Source organism: Hyla sarda, chromosome 2, assembly GCF_029499605.1.
Source record: "Hyla sarda isolate aHylSar1 chromosome 2, aHylSar1.hap1, whole genome shotgun sequence".
NCBI lineage: Eukaryota > Metazoa > Chordata > Amphibia > Anura > Hylidae > Hyla > Hyla sarda.
In genome coordinates this window covers 69,545,028-69,559,696 of record NC_079190.1, presented here as the reverse complement: position 1 = coordinate 69,559,696, position 14,669 = coordinate 69,545,028, and the positions used below count along the sequence as shown (strand labels likewise).

Sequence of the window (14,669 nt, the reverse complement as noted above, 5' to 3'; positions counted from 1 at the left end):
ATGGCCCACCCTGTATTATAGAACGGTAGCCCCGTGTCAGCCCCAAATCAGGTGAAGCCGTAACCATCTATACAAGTAACGGTGCCAGACAAATTCTTAACTTAAAAGGAAGGATCTGCTTTTATAGTAATACCATGGTGCTGGACATACTCTCTTTGCTATAATGTTTATAATGTTTTGTCAACTGAACAAACAAATGAAGTGCAATTTTATAACACAATATGGTCAAATTAAATGAAATAACATTTTAATGTTTATTATAAAACAAAGTCACATTGTGCCCCTTTTATAAAGCTAATATCTATGCATACAAGACATGCCATACCCTAATAGTAAGACTTGAGACACAGTAGAATCTATAAAGTTCACACTATAATGGAACTGACAATTATGATGGGCGAGTACATGGCACTCGGAATGTGAGGAACATCTTGGAGATCCTTTGTCTCCGTATTAGTGTAAGGTCCCCTCATAACATTGTCATATACGTTAGTCTTCAAACTGCTGCATCATAAACTTCCTGCTGTACTCATAGGCTACAAAGAGCGCTCCATTGGCTGGGAAAGCTCGGATTAATGTTGGCTTCAGGCCAGAGTATAAAGCCACGATGCCTGCAAAACAAAGATACAGTTAGTTTAATAAAGATATAGCAGAGGTAGCAGCTGCACCTTGGGCCTGACGGGGTCCTAAGGCCCTCTGCGACATAAGAAGATACCATATTATTAGGCCCCCTTTACATATGTGCGTCATTTGGTGGTGTTTCGCTTTGGCACTGTACAAGAAGCACTGGAGGGAAACTGATTGCAGAACTAATCCAATTTATTTAAATGCAACAGTTCACAAGTTGGACGCCGGACTGTGGAACATCCCCTGGACCCTGGACAAGGCATCCTGCTGCATTCCAATTACAATCTGCCAGCTTAGACTGACATGTTGGGTGGAATCATTTACACGAACAATCCCGCAAACAGCTGATCAGCCACATGTTTATGGCCACGGAACTCTTCTTGGGAATCTTTAAAATTTGTTTGGCTTGAAGAGATAACTATCTAGGCCCTGGGGCTATTATCATGATATATTGATATCTTGTATACTGTAATTTCAGTTCTTGTTTGACATCTGCTTCTTTCTCACAGTAAAATATACACAGCTCTGCTGAGTCACCATTATTGAAACATTGGTTGTCAGAAGACCCTCCTAAACTACCTGCTAAACCCTTTGCTCATGAGACTATGGGCCCTTTTACACAAGCCAACAGACAAAGGGTGCTCTTGGTGATCAGCGCTTATTTGCTGAGCCCTCACAAGGCTTGATCAGTCGTGCAGCCCATTAAATTAATCACTGTTGGCCACACATCACTGTTACGCCGAGCGCTCCGGGTTCCTGCTCCTCCCCGGAGCGCTTGCGGCGTTTACCTCCATGCAGCGCCCCGTTCAGACCCGCTGACCGGGAGCGCTGCATTAGTGTCACCGGCGGGGATGTGCCCGCGGCTCGCATCCCAATCTCCTCACCTGCCCCGTCCTCCGTCTGCTCAGTCCTACCGCGCATGGCCCCGCTCCCTAGGGCGCCGGCTTTCTGAGATTTAAAGGGCCAGTGCGCCATTGATTGGCGCCTGGCCCAGTAAGTATCTGCACCAGTCAGTATTGCTTTTTGTCCTCCCTTTTTTGGTTTAGTTCCAATACACACAAAGGGAATAAACGTGTGTATAGCAAAACATGTGTTACTGCAATTCTTTTCTGTGAGAAATACTTTATTGTCTAGAAAAATTTCAGGGGTGCCAACATTTACAGCCATGACTATATCAGCACCTTGGTTACCATTCTTATTTGGCTGGATGTGGTGAATCATGGCTTTAATGTATTAATGGCTTACCTTCACTTCTCAAAATTTTCAAAAATGTCCTTATAAATCCGGCTTGTTTTCCTGTCATGGAGAGGACTTGGATCCGAGATTTAACACAGTCCACTGGGAAGACCACCAGCCACAGCGAGATCCCTCCAAATCCTCCACTAACCATCAGTGGAACTATACCTGCATTAAATTCAGAATGGCTCCATCAATGTTTCATTCAGAATGAGTTTTTTGATTCATATCTTTTACTTCATTCAAAATAATGTTTTCAACTGTCACTATTTAAAGTGTCCTTGTAGTTAAAAAACCTTTTGATCATACATATCAAAAGTTATCAGTCAGAATCTAGGTGTTCAGACCCCCACCAAACACCAGAACTAGTCAGGAGAAATGCGCTGTGCTTTGCTTCACGGCTTGCTGTTCTCCCTATCTCGCTGGAGGGGACAGATTCTATAGTAAGTCTATGGAGCTCGATTCTTTCAGCGAGACGGGTAGAGTAGCGAGGGAGAGAGGGTCTCAGCTGATTGCTTTTCTCAGCTCTTTCTAGTGATCAGTGGTGGATATGACCCCCCAAACCCCGACTGATCACAATTTTTGACAGGGACACTTTAAGGGAGTGAGACTAATACCATTCATAGTTTTGATTCCTGAATTTGATTAATTACAATCAAAGTTATAGTAAATGAAAGTAAATACAAGAAATTTGAAGTATTTTTCCTACAATTATAGGGGAACTACCGTACTAGACATCTAATCCCTTATCCACAGGATAAGATGTTGGATCACGGGGAAGCAGGGGGTGGTCCGACCGATCTCCGACCCAGCACCCCCAGCATTGCCGCTCCAGAACCTAGGTTCCCGAGTGGCAATGGTTGACACGCCCCCTCCATTCAAGTCTATGGGAGAGATGCCATTGGCCGGAACCCCCCACACCACCGACCAACCCCACAATATCCCTGCAATCAGACACTATACTAGATAAGATGTCTAGTACCGGAGTTCCCCTTTGAATAACACATTAACAATTTATTAATATTAATATTTATTAATATTTTACTGTTTCTTACTGGTGCCCCTGGTGTAAAAATTATTTTCATACCTAACTCCTCTTTAGATTTTCCTGTTCTTGTGAAAAATGAGCGACTTAATTCATAGCCTCCAAAGAAGAAAAAATAGCCTGGAACCTCTCTGAGCATAGTGCTGGAGAGTCCGTGATACAAACCCATTGGACCATCTGTGCTCAAGATATTCTTTACCACTGACCACACTGTACTAGAGAGAGAGGATAACATATTAGAAAAAAAGTGCATCACTCTGGGTAGAGACCTAGAATAGTATCAAATAGATAACAACTCACTTGTGCCCTTCTATAACCTTTCCAGATAGCTGCATTTCATGCATGGCCTGAAGACGGCACTTCACCAGTTCTGTGGGACAAAGGGCGAACGAGGCAAATGCTGCTGCAAAGGAGCCCGCGATTGCGTTTTGGACATCACTAAAAAATAGATAATACACAACATTCATGATACTGGAAAAATGTTACTGGATAATCATGGTAGTAGAAAGAAGCTAGACATCTCAAACAGTGACTATTTATAACACATTTAAACACATTTGTCCTAAAAAAAATGTTTTTATTATTTATTAATATGCAAATAAAAGACAAAAATACAAGACTCGAAAAAGAATCATTGTGTGGAATCAGTTTATTGTCCATATACTGTTATATCACATTATTTTTCCTGTTTTGAGATATCATGTGTGCATCATCCCTGAATTGTGATACCATTTTGCCATTATCTCCATACTGTGACATAACTATGACTGTAACGCTTGTATTTTTACTATGCCTATACTCTAACGTCAGTAAGTGTGTTTATTATTAATGAGCTGTCAGATTACTTTTATTATGTTGTACTTGACATAACCACATTTATTATCTCTGTGGTATTGTTTTTATACCTGTTTTGTGACACCCTTTTGTTTTTTTATATATGTACAATACTATATCAATGTGTTTTCATATCTGTATGTGGTGTCACAGAGCAGGGTCACCTATTGCTACTATAAACACTGTTTGGGTGGTTGTAGTTGCAAAGGTTAACTGCTCTATCTAAAGTCTGTCTATAAAAGTTTATGACATTACCAATGTATTTTCTGCGTTTATATACTGTATCTTCTTGACTGTGACCAGGGACAATTTACAATTTATTTCTGTACTACAAGTGTAAGTCATGAACTGTATCTCAAATCTAAAGTATTTTTAAGTGTACTCTCTGGCCCTGAATTACTAAAGTCCAACCAACTATTTTTCTCGGTTATTGCGCCTAAAGTTTAATCACAACGTCTGTGCAACTATTTCTGCGACCAAATTTTACGCCGCACAACCGACACTTTAGAAACCACTCTGAGTGCTTTTTTTCACTCTGAAATGGGCGTGTTTTATGCAAAAATGGGCGTGTTCCCGACAAAAAACAAAAAAATACTCAGAGTACTTCCAAAATCACTCTAGAAAAAGTGTGAGTTTGCCTCACACAATAACCGACAGCCAAGAGGCCGAGTGAAATTCAAAAAATTGAGTGATTTCTAACAAGGGACTGTTTACCATTGTGTTTTGTGTGAAAGTAACTTGTTTTATAACCTGAAAACATTTTGTACAGTTAAACACTTTTGATAATAAAATATTGAATGCTTTTATGATAGTTATTGCTAACATATTAGGTTTAAATCAATTTAACCCCCAAGCTGATAAACAAGGATAATTGTTGTAATGTTTGAAAAATTTCAATACATGAATACTTTTGATTCATGGAAACATTTTAAAACAAATAAGTCTAAACCATTTTGACTCACACAACTAATTTCTTTAGCTCGGAGTTTGTGCGACACAATTGACTAGTGTGACACAAAAAAACATGCGACAGTAAAATAACCAACATGTGCGACAGAATAGTAAATAAGCCTGAAAAGAAAAAGACGAGTGATATTGTAATCACTCCAGAATAAACACTCCACTCTTAGTAAATCAGGGCCTCTGTGTTGAAGTTTGCACCAGAGGTAAAAACAAGTTGTTTTCCATAAACATTGGCTTTAGAGGTTTTATTTCCCAGGGCCTTGTGTACAGATAAAAGTTTATTTGAAATAGTGGTTTGTGGGAATCTACATTGTGATAAAGGGTTGCACCGACAAAGCATCACAGTAACAATGACCGCTGCCATGCAACCGCACCAATGAGAATACCTACCCGGTGCTCCCTGCCAGAGGGCTGAGAGAATGCTTGGAGGAAACCCTTATGCAAGTCTCCTGCTAATTAAAAATGCCTGGGCCGAATGGGTGGAGTAGAGTGCTGGCTATGAAAGGGGGGCCAATGTTGGGTTAGGGACCCACTCTAAATAGGTGGTCTTGATGTGACGAGTGGGCTTGTACTTTTTGATCGAAATGTATACTTACAACCTTGAATTTATGCTGAGAAGCAATTAGATCAAAATACAAATGGTGGATGGGCAGCCATGTTTCTTTTTCGCTATTTCTGTTTTACTTATATCTGTACTGTCATAACTTTGTGTTTTACCAATATCAAACACAGAATTATTATGGAACTATCTGCTCTACTAAATAAGACTATTATAATTTGTATATTAATCTAATTTATGAGGTTCAGTACTAAGATGGCAGTCACATAGATTATATCTAAATAGTCCAATACTACTGAAATGATGTAGTTCACATTATATCCAAATATAATTTATTTTAATGTTAATATTACATCCTGTCATAAATTTGTGTGTTTATTATTTCTGTACTGTATTACCACAGAGGGCATTATACTGTACTGTGACGTTACAGTTAGAGATGAGCGAACTTACAGTAAATTCGATTTGTCACGAACTTCTCGGCTCGGCAGTTGATGACTTTTCCTGCACAAATTAGTTCAGCTTTCCGGTGCTCCGGTGGGCTGGAAAAGGTGGATACAGTCCTAGGAGACTCTTTCCTAGGAATGTATCCACCTTTTCCAGCCCACCGGAGCACCTGAAGGCTGAACTAATTTACGCAGGAAAAGTCATCAACTGCCGAGCCGAGAAGTTTGTGACGAATCGAATTTACTGTAAGTTCGCTCATCTCTAGTTTCAGTATACACTGCTTATTCTCATTATTTGCTGGTCCTAAAGGAACATTACGTCTACTAATTTCAAATATATTATCAAACATTGGGGGAGATTTATCAAACCTTGTGCAAAGGAACAATGGAGCAGCTGCCTTTAGCAACCAATCAGAATTCTTATTTTATTTTATTTTTTTTGTGGATTTAGATGCAAAATCATAGAATGTTGCAGAATGAATTTTGCAATGGCTTTGACATCACAATCCAATATGTCTTGTTCACTGATCCTCTTCAAACCTTACCTTAGAGGTGCTTTCTTCTCCAGGCCCACAATTCTCCTCACAACTCTCTGACAGAAACCATAGCTCATAAAAAGCACAGAGTTCTCTGATATATTGGCAAGAAGAGCTGGACTGGTCCCCTTGTAGAAGCCTCTGAAACCCACATGTTTGTACGTCTTCACTGCACAGTCTATTAGGCCTTTGTACAGATTCGGGAACGTCTGCATTTTCACCTTGGCAGTGTCAAATGGCTGTCCAGTCAGAACACAGGCTGTCCCACCTAAAATAGTAAATGAATATTGAAATAAGATAATATTATAACATCATCTTTGTTGGGACCAAACCTCCTTTACAAATAGAGGGTGGCGTAAAGATAAGCAGCATTTATAGCCCCTGTACCAGAAATCACTATTTCATTATTAAAATGTAACTATATGGTTTTGCTGCTTGTTTTTATTGTGTGATGTTCTTAATGTAACCCTGCCTCTTAGTAAGAGTATTTAAAGGAGAAGTGTTGTGGACCCCCCCCCCTCCATATAGCTCTATGAGAGAGCCAAAGATAGCCAAACTGCTCTCCCATAGAGCTATATGGGGGGGGGGGGGGGGGGGTGCGTGGCAGTCTTTAAATGTACTCGCCAGTAATATTGCAGATTTATTGTCATGAAAGGGGGTGGTAGGGAGCAGGGAATAAGTGAGCCATAACTGTCCCTACAACTGCTATCGCTACCTATTGGCGACGGATTGACAACCACGAGTGCATGAGCGAAAGAGTCAAACCAAACAAACTGATAACAAGAACACTGTTGACACTGGACTCTCAACAAGAGACACACTAGACCCCTCACTCTTATCATGGAGGGACAACAATACTAAAGCCAAATAGGCTCCTAGCTAGTGGGCACACTCACCAGTGTGTGAACAGGATACTAGCCTAGAAGGAAACAAAAATCCTAAATACAAGCAAACACGGGTACAGACACAAGACTAACTCACTTCTAGATGGACGGATTAGTACAAGGCTCATAACAGGATTCTATCCTAGGAGATCCAAGATTAAACAAGGTCAAAATGACAAAATGCACAGTGTGAATAAGGATTCAGGAAAAACAAAGCATATGCAGAACGAACAATACTAGAATACTAAAACCCGACAAAGGTACTAAAACAAAGCAGGCTAAAATCCAGATATCAGACAGGACAGATAACCATGGTTAAAAGTCAGGACATGTGATCACACAGGATTATTATTTGGAATTTTTTGCATAGACTACATCATTGGATCTAATCATATGTGTTTATAAGGATCTATAACTGAGACACAAAACAAAGGTGGCATACTGTGAAAATGTAATTGCTCTAATGATTTTTTACAAATACTGGCATTGTCTTAATGTTATTTTAACTAATTTTACTGGATCTGTAGCAAGGGCCCAGACTAAGTGTATATTATTGATATTTATTTAATAAATCACATATTTTATTTAAATTTAAATCAGCTCCATCTTATTTCTCTGCATTTCCATAATTGGAAGGTTACATTTTAATAAGTAATAAGTTTACACCTTGAGGTCTGAATTCCTTCTTTTTCAGTTATTATCCATAGCTGACTCAGTTTGTAAGGGATAGACCTTCTAAGCCAATTTACATCAGTATTAAAACCAAAAGTGAAACCTGCTGAGAAAACTATAATTGCAAGATTGCCAACTTTTTTTTGGACCCACTTGGTTTTGGCTACAAATACTGATGTAAATTACTTCCCAAAATACTACATGTGAACATAACCTGAATCTGAGATAGTTTGAGAGTTAAAGAGTAAAGAGGAAACCATAGAATCACCTAAGGCTCCAGCTGTCAGGTCAATGGCAGCCTGGATGGTATTATTCGTCTTCATATTTCCTTGCTGGACTGTCAACAGTCTTCATGTAGAATCCTGGAAAAAAAACATATTACAAAAGATGGTAATTTTTATAGAACAATATAGATACTTTTGTTTCAGTGCATGAGACAAAAATACACTGCTCAAAAAAATAAAGGGAACACTAAGATAACACATCCTAGATCTGAATGAATGAACTAATCGTAAGAAATACTTTCGTCTTTACATAGTTGAATGTGCGGACAACAAAATCACAGAAAAATGATCAATGGAAATTAAATTTATCAACCCATGGAGGTCTGGATATGGAGTCACACTCAAAATCAAAGTGGAAAACCACACTACAGGCTGATCCAACTTTATGTAATGTCCTTAAAACAAGTCAAAATGAGGCTCAGTAGTGTGTGTGGCCTCCACATGCCCGTATGACCTCCTTACAATGCCTGGGCATGCTCCTGATGAGGTGCAACGTGGAATTGGTGGAGCGAGACATGATGTCCCAGATGTGCTCAGTCGGATTCAGGTCTGGGGAACGGGCGGGCCAGTCCATAGCATCAATGTCTTCCTCTTGCAGGAACTGCTGACACACTCCAGCCACATGAGGTCTAGCATTAGCCCTTATACCACCCTCATGGAGTCTGTTTCTGACCGTTTGAGTGGACACATGCACATTTGTGAAGTGCTGGAGGTCATTTTGCAGGGCTCTGGCAGTGCTCCTTCTGCTCCTCCTTGCACAAAGGCAGAGATAGTGGTCCTGCTGCTGGGTTGCTGCCCTCCTACGGCCTCCTTCACGTCTCCTGATGTACTGGCCTGTCTCCTAGTAGCGCCTCCATGCTCTGGACACTACGCTGACAAACACAGCAAACCCTTATGCCACAGCTCACATTGATGTGCCATCTTGGATGAGCTGCACTACCTTAGCCACTTGTGTGGGTTGTAGACTCCGTCTCATGCTACCACAAGAGTGAAAGCACCGCCAGCATTCAAAAGTGACCAAAACATCAGCCAGGAAGCATAGGAAATGAGAAGTGGTCTGTGGTCACAACCTGCAGGACCACTCCTTTATTGGGGGTGTCTTGCTAATTGCCTATAATTTCCACCTGTTGTCTGTTGCATTTGTGGAACAGCATGTGAAATTAATTGTCAATCAGTGTAGCTTCCTGAGTGGACAGTGTGATTTCACAGAAGTGTCATTGACTTGGAGTTACATTGTGTTGTTTAAGTGTTCCCATTACTTTTTTGAGCAGTGTATGTAAGCTTTGCCCATAGCAACCAATCACAGCTTAGCGTTTATTCTCAATTGCTCTGGTAAAATGATCACTGAGTTGTGATTGGTTGCTATGGGCCAAATTAGATTTGATAAATCTCACCCATTGTGATGAGAAATAATCATCTTGTTTAGGTTCCTAAAACAGACTGACTACTGATCATAACTGTGTCTGATCCACATTGGTCTCATTTTGTTCACCATCTATTTAGACCGGGGGTGTCAAAGTTTTTCTGCATTGGTCACTTCATCAGAAATGTATGTGTGCGTGGGCCACAATCATATTTGACTGAGAAAAAATATGGGGGAAGATTTATCAAAACATGTGCAGAGGAAATGGTGACCAGTTGCCTATAGCAAACAATCAGATTGCTTCTGTCATTTTTTAAAAGGCCTCTGAAAAATGAAAGAAGCAATCTGATTGGTTGTTATTAGCAACTGGTCAACTTTTCCTGTGCACAGGTTTTGATAATTCTCGCCCCTGGTCGATGTTAGTACAGTATTCATTTGGCAATAAGGCAAAAAAGACAAACTGTTGAAAGCACAAACCACCAGAAGACCCCCTTCCTCAGTACACACTAAAAGCATCACCTATAGAATCCCCCCCAAATCACACACCACCACATAAGACCCCCACACCCTCAGCACACACCAATATCTCCACCAATAGCGCCCCCCAAATCCTTATAACAGAAGGCAAGAAACCGTACAGCCACACTAACGCAAGGGGAACTGAAAAGTGCTTGCTCCTCCAGCTGTTGAGGGCTCACGCACAGCCACACACATGCTCACTGGTGATGTGTGACATCACTCATCAGTCACATGACATTGCGTCACCACTCCTATGTATCTGCATGCTGCCTGTTGTTTGCGGGCAGGCCTGTGCAGGAAATCGGCTGTCACTCAGGACTTGCATGATCAGGCCCTGGGTGCTGTTACTACTGGACGCCCTGGATCTAGGCTACAGCTACACACATAAATGGTAGAAAGGAATTGTGACAAATTATGACTAATTTAGGGCCCAAGGTGGTAGGAGGATGTGTCTCTGGGTTATGTAAAATCAATAGATTGTGACAGAACCCGCTAAAAATGTTATTGATCCCCTATCACATAAGTATATGATTACTCAGGTCCACCTGCTCAGTCCACTAGTAATCAAAAGAAAATGGGGCATAGAATATCAAAGATTGACAAAGATTCAAAAGAACAGTGTTTAGATATTTCCATCAGTCCCATAATCAAAATCTTTTTATATGTTGTACATCTTAGCAAAACATTAACCTCCCTAATATATTTTATACAATGTTTTATCTCCTTTTTATAAAAATCATGGCTTATAAAAAAAAAAAATACCATTCAGAACACAATCCTGTCCGGCTGCAGCATCATCTTTGTTCAAGCTGAAGCACAGGCATAGATACAGTCCAGTAATTGAGAGTGGGACTAGCACTCTGTGCTCACTCCTGTCTTGTCTATCAGAGTGCAGCATGAAAACAGATAGGAGGGGGTTAATGAGCAGCCTGCAGTGATTGGATGAAGAGACCCAGCACAGCAGACTCAGAGGAAGTAAATACATGGTGAGTGAGGGCGGCCTCAGTGCTTGCCTTGGACACACCCCTTGCTGAGCAGTGGATGTCAGAATGAGTGAGCAGCAGAACAAAGGGATTTGTGAGCCAAATACAGAAGCTAGACACACAAAAAAGACTTGTAAAGAATCTGGATGACCTAGTGAGTAACATATAGAAGCATTATTTTTTTCTGTGATATGACAGATTGGCTTTAAACCTAGGCCTATGAGAGTCCAATTCACAATAAGAATGATATTGTATCAGCTCACCACTTGTAGTTCTGATCGTTTCCGATGGTATCACACAACACACCTCTCCAGCGGAAACTACGGGGGAAACACAGGGGCCGAGTCCCCAGGTGCAGCAATCACAGTAGAAGGAGGAGACTCCGGCTCCCAAGCTGGGTAAAATATCAGGCTTTATTCTTCACATATTAAAATCCAGTGCACGAAAAATATCAAAACATAGAAAAAAAGGCAAGACACAAACGCACCGACGTGTTTCGACTTAACAGTAAGTCTTAGTCATGGCAACTACAAGTCACAGCATAACTTCCTTATATATCGTAATATCCTGTACCGTCACTAGGTCAGGATGCTCCACCCATAGGTGGGCGGTGTACTCAGGTGCAAAATAACAAATGAATGGATAACATATTATAGTCAAAAGTGAACAGGCTATATAAATACAAAAAACATATATATAGATACAAATATATAACAGAATAACAATATGGATAAAAACCCATATCGAAAATTTGTATATATTAGTATATATATATATATATATAAACGAGCAAAAGGGGTAGAGCAGCACAACCTCCAAATAGAGCGACGGGTGCAGGCGGTAAAGGTCCCGGGTCCAGGGTCCCATAGATATCCACTCCAAAAAACAAGAAGCCGCAGCACTCCAGTAAGGTGAATAAGATTTATTGACCCAACACCAGGAACAACGTTTCAACTGCCCAACTGCCCGAGCTTGAGAAAGACTGCAATTGGGCAGTTGAAACGTTGTTCCTGATGTTGGGTCAATAAATCTTATTCACCTTATTGGAGTGCTGCGGCTTCTTGTTTTTTGGAGTGGATATATATATATGTATATATATATATATATATATATATATATATATATATATATATATGTTAAATCGTGTCTATAATTTAACCCGGACGGAAAGCGTGAATCCAGACACAGGATACAAAACGCTTCGCATCTGAATAGTGCCTTGCACCAATCTCCGCCCCTGCGTGGTGGGGACACCCTTTCCACAGACCCGTGACTGCAATCTTAGGGATAGTGCCACCATGTTTCTCAACTATATGTCTGGTGATACTTGACATAGATCTATTTGTGAATGGTCCAGATGATGGTATGTATAAGTGTTCTTGCATCCTGACTTTGAGTTTTCTGCTAGTACAGCCAATGTATTGTAAAGTACATTCCAAACACGTAATTCTATAAATAACATGATGTGTTTGGCAATTTATATAGCTTTTGATATTATGACTATTGTTGGTGACACATGATTTGAATGTTTTGGTATTGGTCATGTACTTGCAATTACCACACCTATTGCGGCCACACTGGTAACTGCCTTTCACAGACAACCATGTACCTTTTTGCATATTGTGAGTAGCTATGTCGCTAGGTGATAACTGACTGTGTAAGGACCGAGCTTTACGAGGAATAATCTTAACAAGCAGTGGTAAAAACAAGTGAACTATCCATGTCACAATGTGTAGTTTTGGATCTGTCTCTCAAGTAGTATCCTGGTGACTTGGTGGCTATTGTATGTGTGTTATACCCCCTGTCTCGAAGTCGCTGTTTGATCTCTTTGCATGTTTCCTGATAGGTGTGTTCTTGTGAAGAGGCACGTTTTGCCCTAACAAACTCACCTATAGGGAGATTCTGTGTGATATTACGGGGGTGACAACTAGTAGAATGTAAAAGGCTGTTGCCCGAACAGGGTTTACGGTAAAGTTTGGTATGTATAAAGTGTTCTTCTCTGTCACCTGTGAGGGTGACATCCTGTAAGTCTATGCTTACAGGATCCATATTAACAGTGAAAATTAAGGATAAATCATTGTCATTAAGAAAACTAGAAAACTGTTTGGCCTGTGTAAGTGTTCCTCGTCATACTAGGAGGAGGTCATCAATATAACGCCCATACCATCCAATAAGATGGGAAAAGGGGTTAGCAGGTGAAAACAGGACGACTTCCTCCCAATAGGCCATATACAAATTGGCAAGCGATGGAGAGAATTTGGAACCCATCGGGCAACCAGTAGTCTGCAAATAAAACATGTTACAGAAACAGAAAAAGTTGTGCTGCAACAAAAAATACATAACCTGTAAAATATATTCCTGCAAATTGTTATCATAATTACTGTATTTTTTGAGGTGGTGAGATTCCGCCATCACGGCTCCATCATGAGGAATGCATGTATATAGGGCCATGATATCGCAACTCATCCAGCTTTCCTGCTCCGTCCATTGCAAATTACCAACAGCCTGCAAAAGAGATTTAGTATCTTTAATATATCCTGCGGTCCTAGTGACCAAGGGCTGTAACAATTCGTCCAACCATGAACTTAGTCTCTCCAGCAGTGAGTCGATTCCTGCCACGATCGGCCTCATGGGTGGAGGGAATTTGTCTTTATGGAGTTTAGGCAATGCGTGAAATACAGGACATTTCACACACACTGCGGTATTAGATATTCCATCTGTCTTTCCGTAATGATGGATAGCATTACGCCCTCTTCCAGGAGTTTTGTCAGCTTGGTTCTTACTATTTCTGTGGGATCCACATCTAGTTTTCGGTAGGTGTTGTTGTCTTGAAGCATATGTAAAATGAATTTTTCATAGAGTGCCGTGTCCATAACTGCAATGGTCTCCCTTGTCTGACTGACGAATGACAAATGTCTTGTTATCTGACAACTCCCTTATGGCTTTTCTTTGAAGTACAGTAAGGTTATGTTTGGAATGAGTATTGAGTAATGAGTATTCTGTTGTAAATATAATGTTTTTAGGTCCTGCTCAACTCTTTGTTGGAATATGTCCATGCTTTCAGGATATATAAATACAAAAAACATATATATAGATACAAATATATAATATATAACAGAATAACGATATGGATAAAAACCCATATCGAAATTATAGACATGATTTAACATATATATATTAGTTACTAATTTTCCATATGGGTTTTTATCCATATCGTTATTCTGTTATATATTATATATTTGTATCTATATATATGTTTTTTGTATTTATATAACCTGTTCACTTTTGACTATAATATAATATGTTATCCATTCATTTATTATTTTGCACCTGAGTATACCGTCCACCTATGGGTGGAGCATCCTGACCTAGTGACGGTACAGGATATTACGATATATAAGGAAGTTATGCTGTGACTTGTAGTTGCCATGACTAAGACTTACTGTTAAGTCGAAACGCGTCAGTGCATTTGTGTCTTGCCTTTTTTCTATATTTTTATATTTTTCGTGCACTGGATTTTAATATGTGAAGAATAAAGCCGGATATTTTACCCAGCTTGGGAGCCGGAATCTCCTCCTTCTACTGCTATGAGAGTCCAATTCCTTCTGCTGTAGAGGTAGTCTACATTATGGTCCAGATGTTCTATACAAGACATTGAGCTTGGTGCTGCATTTAAGGGGAATAATTGTTGAGCTTATGTATACATTTTTGTTGGTAA

At 40.1% G+C, this 14,669-nt stretch overlaps 1 protein-coding gene across 7 annotated transcripts in view; it reads right to left on the bottom strand.

Moving 5' to 3' along the window:
• Positions 1-225: 225 nt before the first annotated feature.
• Positions 226-14,669, bottom strand: part of LOC130358579 (mitochondrial ornithine transporter 1-like) — a 47,497-nt gene continuing 33,053 nt past the window's right edge. For 3 of the 7 annotated variants that reach the window (XM_056562012.1, XM_056562015.1, XM_056562014.1), the window contains exons 3-8: positions 8,071-8,164; positions 6,256-6,514; positions 3,209-3,346; positions 2,951-3,123; positions 1,873-2,031; positions 226-611 (exon numbers count right to left, since the gene is read on the bottom strand). In XM_056562012.1, coding sequence (XP_056417987.1) covers positions 490-611; positions 1,873-2,031; positions 2,951-3,123; positions 3,209-3,346; positions 6,256-6,514; positions 8,071-8,125 — 906 coding nt within the window. In that variant the 5' untranslated portion in view covers positions 8,126-8,164 and the 3' untranslated portion in view covers positions 226-489. Of the gene's footprint in view, positions 612-1,872; positions 2,032-2,950; positions 3,124-3,208; positions 3,347-6,255; positions 6,515-8,070; positions 8,165-9,480; positions 9,667-10,029; positions 10,182-14,669 lie in introns of those variants that run through there. The other 4 variants (XM_056562011.1, XM_056562013.1, XM_056562017.1 and 1 more) reach the window with 4 other exon arrangements.